The 9,743-nt window shown below is 37.7% G+C and overlaps 1 protein-coding gene across 1 annotated transcript; it reads left to right on the forward strand.

The window, feature by feature from the left end:
• Positions 1–1,339: 1,339 nt before the first annotated feature.
• On the forward strand, positions 1,340–3,761 carry LOC147854055 (glucan endo-1,3-beta-D-glucosidase-like). The gene has a single exon (XM_087331920.1). It carries the CDS (start codon positions 1,368–1,370, stop codon positions 3,429–3,431), a length of 2,064 nt encoding a protein of 687 aa, XP_087188046.1. The 5' UTR covers positions 1,340–1,367; the 3' UTR covers positions 3,432–3,761.
• The last annotated feature ends 5,982 nt before the right edge of the window (positions 3,762–9,743 follow it).

Consider the following 9,743-nt stretch of genomic DNA (forward strand, 5'->3'; position numbering starts at 1 on the left):
ATGTGCCATCATATTGGCTCTTTAGTGTGGCTACAACTTCACTCCATATCTCTTGCATTAAGATTGCGTGGTGCTTGGTGCACAATTTGATTGGAGAAGACCCACCTACAATGCCGCTTCTAGAGAGTCCATAGTGTTATTGGGCTGACCGATACTAGCACAACTTGATCATTGCCATTGATGAGAGTTGAGTGAACATTGTTGGTGGTGGAAAACAAGATCTTTTGTGCATGACTTTGACACTTGGTTGACACTTCTTCTTCCTTCCCTCTTCTTCTGCTTCCTCCTACTTCGGTCTTGTGGTAGCATAGGAGCCATCGATAAAGGACAAGCAAGTTCATGATGAGATTGTGGTGAAGGGTTTGTTGAAGGAAGATGGCCTTCTTGGAACTGCCTTATTTGATATGTATGTCAAATGTGGTTTGCTTGCAAAAGCACAAGATGTGCATGACAAGATACAAACACGAGATATCATTTCCCGGAATACTTTAATCTTCGGGGGGATATGCCCAACATGTTTGTTGGATGTCATGGGTATAATAATGAAGCGGTGGAATGTTTTGAAGGGATGCAGATGAAGCATCTCTTTCCGTACATAATAACCTTCTTATGTTTGTTGGATGCATGCTGTTACTTGTGGAGATTGAATGAATCTCCATATGTATTTATGACTGGAACATATGGCATTTCACCAAACTCAGGGCACTATACTTGCATGATTGTGGCATTTGGAAATGCTGGACACTTTGATAAAGTAATTTCGATTATCAAAATGATGCCAGCATCCAATGATCCTATTGATTGGCTTGCCTTAGCCAATGCTTGTAAAAAGATTGGGGAAATGTGAAGCTGGGAAGATTGGCATTTCATCAGATAGCACCCCTAGAAAGATCACCTAACTGCAGGTTTTGTTGTTCTTATGTCAAAATCAGTTGAATTCTGGAGGAGCTGTTGATTTAGCCACTATATTGCGGTGATCTTCAACAGAAGCCCAGGAAACAAGAACACCAAAAGTATAGAATAATATTAGAACAGAAATTTGATCGTCCATGCTGAGGCCAAATTTGACCTAATTTGGGACCTAATGAACGTATCATCATCTCTCATATGGGGCTCCTTCCTAAGAAGGTAGGCAAATGGCGATGTGAGAAGACATGTAGCTTACATGCATTCTATGCTCAATTAAGAGTGCCAAGTGTCCTTCATGCATCCCTTATGCATGTGCGCCAAGTGTCCTTCATAGTATATGCCAAGTATTCTTCATAAATTGCCATATGTAAAGAGGTTTGGCTTAGGTTAAAGCATTCTGGTTCAACTCCAATCTTTAAATTCCAAAGTAAGTATTTACTGTTGAATCTACAGTCTACATGGGTGGTGGTACAGAAACAATTTTGCTTCCCCAACCTTTCCCAACTACAGATAGCCCAGCTGCACCCCCTCCATCCAAATTTTTGGCTCCTTTCCTTCGGAAAAATCCGTTACCCACAAATGCTTTTTGGCAAAACTTTATACTGAACCAAGGATCGGCTCCAGAGTACATACATCCATACAGTATCAAGGCCGAAGATGGTGGCCTTTCCATATGTTACCCCTCTCGGGTAGTTCAACCTAATTGCATTTCTCAAGCTTTCGCCCCCGATCTCACCATTAAAACTCGCAGCGGTAAGCATGTGGTATCGCACTTTGATGATCTCAGTGTTACTCTTGAATTCCGAAGTGGTATGTCTGTTCCCTTGGTGAGAGGATGCCCCTATATCACATTTGTTTTCCACGATAGCTCGGTCCTTCAATTCTCCACCATACATACTGTGCAGAAGCTTGTGCCCAATGAGGATCGCACGAAGCACAGGGTCATTTTCAATAATGGACAAACATGGCTTATTTATAGCTCCGAGCGGCTTGAGTTGTCGCAGAATCTTCACGGGAGTCGTAATTTCGAAGGGGTTATAAGAGTGGCTTTGCTCCCAAGTAATAGTGAGGCCGAAGACATTTTGGACCGATTCAGTTCAGCAGCCTATCCGATCGAGGGACATGCCACTATGTCTGGCATCTCATTTCAATTAACTTATGAATGGAAGAAAAGTGGTCAGGGGGAACTGTTGATGCTTAGCCTTCCCATGCATAGAGAGATCATGTCTTCACCATCTCCATCATCTCCTGACAGCATACTTCCAGGTCTTGCATACAAGAGCATGGATGGAGATATGCATGGGGTTGTGGGCGATTCTTGGGTGTTGAATGAGACCCCTATATCTGTGGGATGGTATTCGTCCAAAGGCATATCTGACCAAGTACACCGGGATACAGTTGCCAAAGCCCTTAGGAAGGAGGTTCGGGAATTGACCTTGACCGAGATAACTACTGACAGAACCTACTTGTATGGAAAAGCTGTGGCCCGTGCTGCGAGAATGGCCTTAATAGCTGAGGAGGTAGGGGCTCTTGATCTTTTGGAAATGATCAGATATTTTCTTATAGATTCTCTTACGCCATGGATGGATGGGAAGTTTGATGCCAATGCTCTTCTTTATGATGAGAAGTGGGGTGGATTGACAAGCCGGAACGGTTCAAAAAACGGTGGGGCAGACTATGGTTTCGGATTATACAATGATCATCATATTCATTTGGGATATTTCGTGTATGCTGGGGCAGTGTTAAAGAAATTAGATCCTCAATGGGGAATGGAATACATGGCCCATCTTTATACAATGGTAGAGGATTACATGAGTTTCCATCACTACAATCACCATGTACGTTTACATGATCATGATCAACATACACCTCACCATAATATGATGGTTTCTCGAAGTGGACCGCTTTTCCCGAGGTTTCGGAATTTCGACTTTTGGGTGCTTCATTCGTGGGGAGGTGGTTTAACTGAATTTCTCGATGGCCGAAACCAAGAGAACTCAAGCGAAGCAGTGAATGCTTATTACTCAGCTGCCCTTCTAGGACTAGCCTTTGGAGATAGTAACCTAGTCAATGCAGGATTTACACTCATGGCCTTTGAGATTCGAACAGCTCGTGCTCTTTGGCATATACCATCAGATAGCACACTCTATGAAGGAAGCTTTGTATCCAGACATCGGATGGTTGGAGTGTTATGGGCAAACAAAAGGGACACTCGCCTCTGGTTTGCAGCCGAGGATTCGAGGGAAAAACGACTCGGCGTCCAAGTTTTGCCCATCCTTCCCATTACTGAAATTCTCTTTCCGGATATTGGATTTGCGAGGGAGCTTGTAGAGTGGGTACAATCATCACTGCATAGGTCTGGTGTAGAAGACAGTTGGAAAGGTTTTGTCTATGCATTGCAAACACTCTATGCACCGCAAAAAGCCTTGACAAATGTGAAGGCTTTATCGGGACATGATAATGGCAACTCCTTGTCCAACATGTTGTGGTGGATTTATTCGAGAGATGGGACTCCAGAATAGTGAAGGCCTGATTTATGTTGTGATAGTAGACATTAAGGGTATTGAATAAAGGTTAGAGACCAAGGAAAATCCTTTTGTCACTGCACATGAGGGTGGGATGATTTGACATGATGCATTCGTGTACAGTGCTTACTTTCCATGAGCTCAAAATCTTGACATGTGTTTGTATGTGACCTTTTTAGTAGTACCTGGAGCTTAATAATCTTGATATGGTCATTGTATTTATGTTACCTTTTTGGTAGTACCTGGAGCTTAATAATCTTGATATGGTCATTGTATTTATGTTACCTTTTTTGTAGTACCTGGAGCTTAATAACCTTTTTTGTAGTACCTGGAGCTTAATAACCTTTTTTGTAGTACCTGGAGCTTAATAATCTTGATATGGTCATTGTATTTATGTTATACCCTTTTTGTAGTACCTGGAGCTTAATAATCTTGATATGGTCATTGTGTTCCAAGGCTTCGATTATGAAAATATTGTTTTCAAGAAATCTCATCAATCAACCCTTATATTTTCAAGTAAGTGTGCTTTTGAGTATAGAATGTGATTTTGAATAAAGAAGAATGCACAGCTTTATGTATATAGATAGATAGATATCTATATAATGTATATAGATATGTTAGTAGTATCTGGAGCTTAATAATCTTGATATGGTCACCGTGTTCAAGGTTTCTTTTGCATAAATATTCTTTTGCTGCAAGAAATCTCATCATCAAACAACCCTTATGTTTTGAAAATAGGTATTAAAATATTAAGTGTGCTTGAGGTCAGAGATCCAGCTGATCTCTTTTCTTCCCTCCCTTCTCTCATAGTCACACTCTCAATTGCCAATTGCTGCAACAACTCTTAATAAGATTCTTGAAAGTGCTTGTAGATTTTACTTGCACATGTTTGCACTAACATCTATTTCTAGCATAATAAATGTTATTCGAAACCGAATAAAATTGTGACATCTTATAAATCACAAACATTTGAAACGCATACAAATTTGAAAGAGAATTGCTACTCGATAATCGGCTTTGGCGTCACACATAACTAGATTTGTATTGATGTTGTGACATGAAATGGTATACCCATGAGTCTAGAGCTAATTAGATCTAGACAGAGGGTAACTTGAAGATGGTGGCATTCCACATCATCAACACCTTGGAATTGGCGATGATTTGGTATATGTTTTTCTTTTTTGTTTTGTCGATGTTCTTGGGAAAGACATTTACTTACTTACGATGAGAAGAGTGAGTTTACCTGGGCCAAAGTTGATTTACTTTCGCTATTCGAATTGACATGCAGTCGAATCGCTTGACATTTAGATTCGCCGGGCTCTCGTGCGTTCATGACATCTTACCTCTGCTCTCTAATCAGAAGCATAATCACTTAACAAAAGAAATGGATTGTGATTTGTGGCGTTAATGGGCGATTGATAAGCAAATGTTATATATCATTTGAAGAATTTCGGGTCTCCTGTCTCCGTATCTCTGTGTGGAATCATGGACTCCTGCTATAGTACTCATGAAAATGGCTAGCAATGCAGACCCTAGGGTTCCTAAAACATGAAGAATCGAGAAAAGGATTTGGGCTCTGTTGTAGTGTAAGGCCTGTGGAAGGAAGGACTTATCTGTGAAGTCACAAGACTTCGTGAAGTCTACATGATGATATTGTGAAGAGGGGTTTGCTTGAAAGTTGAAATAATATGAGGGTTCGGTTCGGTTCGGTTCGGTTTAGGCTTGCATCTAACATACGTCATAAAACATACACTGAACCAAACCAAACCGATTCCTATACGAGGGGAGCAATGGTATGGTTGATATGTATGTTAGATGTGGTGGTCATGGAAAAGCAAGAGTTGTGCTTAACAAACTCTACGAAAGCTCAAAGTCGAGTTCCGTAGGTTGAATGAAGAAAGAGCAACTATCAGCAACAAATGATATGGAGGAAGATGAGTTGCAAGAGAAATGTTGGAAGTCTCGAAAACTAGTAGTTTTTTTGGATGGGGTCCAGTGTTTGAAGAGCACATGCACATGAATGTCCTCCAAGAAAACAATTGAAAACTTGGGACTCAATCTAAAGGCCTATATAGGGTGTGAGACAAGTGTGATAACGAACTACACCATTCGAATGCAACCATTTATAAACGAAAGATGTACACATCCAAAAAGAGAGGTTGAAAATATTGACGAAATTGACCCTTGAGGATTCACAATCCAAGAGCCAAACTTGAGTTGTCTAGTGTGATAATAGCACACCCCAATAAGGTGCAATCAAATATTTGAATATCTATTATACATAATTCTTTGACTTCAAAAACTGCTTGCCAAATGAAACTAGAAATATAATAGAAGTGTACATTTGTCTCTTGAAAATACTTGAACTAGAGATCCTTAGTGCGTGAAACTAGGTTGATAACAATTACACCATATAGACATAATCAAACTCTTGCAAGAGACATAATCAAACTACCCCCAAGAATAAGTACATTAGAATAGAGATATAGAAAATAAGATGAAATAGACCATTGTCCTCTAGCATGTGAAACAAATGCAATTACCAACTACATCATTTGCACAAAATCAAAATTTTAATACAAATTAAACTCTTGAGGATGCTTACAAGATCGATAGACCTTTTTCAGTTTAAGATAAATTCCTAGTGTAAATTTGAAACTTCTAGCATGTAAGATGAGGGTGACAACCAACTCCATGCAAGAATACATATTGTTTTCAAAAATTAACTTTTCAAACTATGAAGGCATTAGGAAACCAATAATATGAATATAAGTAAAATGTACATTTTTCTCATGAAGATGTTTGAACTAGGGATTAGGAAATCAATAATGAAATGGTACATTTTTACCCAAACCTAGATTGACACTAGAGATCTCCTACATTTTGTGTGTGACTAGCATGATAACCAACTATGCCATTCAAGCATAATCAACGTGCTAACAATTTGAATATGAGAAAAAAAAATCGACAAATCTAAGAAAAATGTTTTCACTTGAATATATCAGAACTTCGACTCAAATCGCAAACCTCTAGTTTGTACATGCGAAAAAATATTCTGAAAGTATAAGAAAATATGTTCTTTTTTACTTGAAGCTATGGAAAATTCTCGTGTGTAAGACTAGCGCGAATACCAACTATAACGACATGGATATTAACAAGGTTTATGATTTTGTAGTTTTAAGCAAAATAGACTTTTGTCACTTGAAGGCGCATGAACTAGAGACCTCTAGTGTATACGACTAGCATGATAATAAACTAAAGCAATTATACTTAATTCAATTTGTTATATGTTTAACTCCAAGACCATTTATGAGGAATGCATAGATTAGAGAAGAGATATTGGACCTAAGCCAACATAAGATCTCCTTTTTTGCATACCTTAATCACTCTTGTGTATACATATATATATCTATACATCCCTAATAAGCTTTGGTCTAGAAGTATAAAGTGTTCCATTGTTAGTAGCTTTGTGTTTAGTTGGTTATTTCATTTGTATTTTCCTTGTTTTAAACATTCATTTTAGTTAAAGTACACAAGAAGTTTGATAATATGCGTTAACGATTGAAAGCTCTTTGCAAAAGTAAAGCATTTATAAGACCAAGAGAGAGTTTATTAATAAGTGAGATCTTAAGTAACGTAGGAAAGCTCGCGCTGGTGATTGACATCCACCATTGCTTGCCTCACCAACAACAAAGAGTGTGGTGTCTTGACAACCACAACAATATAATGCGAAAGTAAAAATTAGTCATTGCATTGACCCTACAACATTGGAACTACTACGAAGGATTAAGGCAAACATTATTGAGCATTTTGTGAGCTTTTCGTAAGTTGCCAAGGGATGTAATACTTAGGAAGAAGCACTCAATTCTCAATCTCTAGCTTTTCTTAGTTTGATCCTTTGGTGTGTGATCTTTGTCTAGTTTTTTTTCAATCAATTGATTTCTTCGTAATCACCATTTTTTTGTTAATTACCATAAATAAGTGCAAAATTTAAAAATACAAATCATCACAACTTATGCCAAAAGTTGCCCAAGTGACAACTTTGGTGCTAAATTTCAAATGTTTTACCAAACACCTACCTTGTCGATGAAGGAACACAATATATCAAGAGACTTCCTATCGATGGAAGGAACTCTCTATTTGTGAAAGGATTGTCACTCAACAAGGAGACTTTATACATATGAAGAGACTCGCCTACAAAGTGACTTTCTTGCAACAAAAGAAACTCTCTACCTACGAAAGGTTGTTTTCAACGAAGAGACTTACATATAAAACGAAGAAACTTTTATTGAGGGTGGGCCTAAATTAAATAGCTCATTCCATGGGACCTTCCTTGTGACGTTCTTTAAATTGTGTGTGTGTGTGTGTGTTCAAAAAGGAGCTATAGGAATGTACAGATGAGTATGTACATATATACTATTTTTTACCCACTCGTATGTTCAAGTGTGTGAGGCTTCACATGTTTGGGCGCTCAAGCATTCATGTGTTGGTTGATTGAATGCTCAAGCATTTGGGCGTTCTAGTGTTCGGTCATTAGCATTCACACGTTTAAGCGATTGCATGATAGCATTTGCATGGGAGTTGTGGTGTTCTACGGTTTGGGTGATCGATAATTAGAATTGTATGTCAAACAATTTTGAGGTAATTGAAAATTTTCCTTTGCCTCTAATATTCTTTGGAAATTGGTAAATTCACAGTTTTTTCCGTATTTTCATAGTTTTTTTGGGGGGATGGGTGCAAATAATCATATTTATGAACTCAAAAAAAAACTATGAAAATACGGAAAAAACTGTGAATTTACCAATTTCCTATTCTTTTCTTCTCTAGGTCATTTGAGAGGAGAGAATAACTTAAATGCATGAAAATAAAAATGGATGTAATAATAACAAATAGGGTAAATTTAGAGAGAAAGATGAACCCAAAAGAAAAAACTTGAAAACACAACCATCCAACAAATGTTGAGTCGTGATTTAGATTAATTAAAATAATCACCATTATGGAAAACCCCCATTTTAATCAAAGAAAGAGCTCTCTCTCTCTCTCTCTCTCTCTCTCACACACACACACACACATTTGTTGTAAGTCGAGTGATTAGGGATAAGTGCTACTTAGCCAAACCCTAATTACCCCTTCCCATCGATGTTGAAAGCTTGGAGCCGACACAATATTTCATGAGCAATACCAAAGCTATACTCATTTATCCTATTCTCAATTGAGTAACTTTGATTATGGGGTTTGAACAAACACTAATAACCCATACATGAACAATAGGAGGTGCATTGTTTATGGTTGAGATAGGGCAAATAGACTGACCATTGTTATATAAGCAAGAATTTTGGCACATATTCTAAGGTTTAGCCAATAGCTACAATCAATCATATATAAGAGCCTAATTACGAGGGTGTTTTGGCATGTATCTACCCCTTCCCTAGAGTTGGTTCTTGAGGAAAAGCATGATAGTGTGATACAAAAGATAGTGCCCTTGATAATACGTAAAATCCACTTTCAATGGAGTTAATTCGTAAAATCCTAATTCGCCTGTGCAATTTCCTTCTTATTCCAATTGAGCACGAGTTTCAAAAGAACACAATGTTATTGGTGTAACACCCCCTCTAGTAAATTGAGAATTGACTAAACAAGAGGATATCAATGCACAAAGTATGTTTGGGAATGTGCAATAAGAAGAGAATGAAGCCCTTTGCTAAAATGGTTGGGGATTATCTTTGAAATAATATGTTAAAATTTGAAAACATTTTGGAAATCAAATGTGTCATTATCTCCATGTTAGATATTAGTCAAGATCTAAGTGTAATGTGAATATTGCAAAAATTGCCACATTTACTTTCTTGATCGAGGAATGCATATGAATCTAGTTAGTGGATATTCATTAAAGATCAAGTCATTATTACAAGAGAAACGTGCATTCCTTGTGTTATAATACCATTGGTTTAGAGTTTTCAATGCACTTTCCATGAGAAACAAGATTATGATAGTGACACAATAGAATTTAAAGTGATCCATGATCAACAAATAGTTTTAAATAAAGGGAAACGAAGACCATTCATCTTGGTGAAAACATGTTGAGAGTTTGCTTGCTAAATGGAGTAAATGCATTACATCTCTATCTATATCATTTCCTAACACGGTTAAACTTATGCGGTCACTAACAAAAAGCGCATTACATGTGTAGTAGTGTTGACTAATACATATCTAATGTAAAACAAATTGATGTTGGTACAATTTTTTATTCGAGCCGAAACTGCCACGTTGATGTGTAGTCAAATCAATTTCTAAGCTTGAATCCTGATC

This window comes from Azolla caroliniana, unplaced genomic scaffold, assembly GCF_043228905.1.
Source record: "Azolla caroliniana isolate FFs.n. ecotype wild unplaced genomic scaffold, voAzoCaro1.0.p SCAF_16, whole genome shotgun sequence".
Lineage (NCBI taxonomy): Eukaryota > Viridiplantae > Streptophyta > Polypodiopsida > Salviniales > Salviniaceae > Azolla > Azolla caroliniana.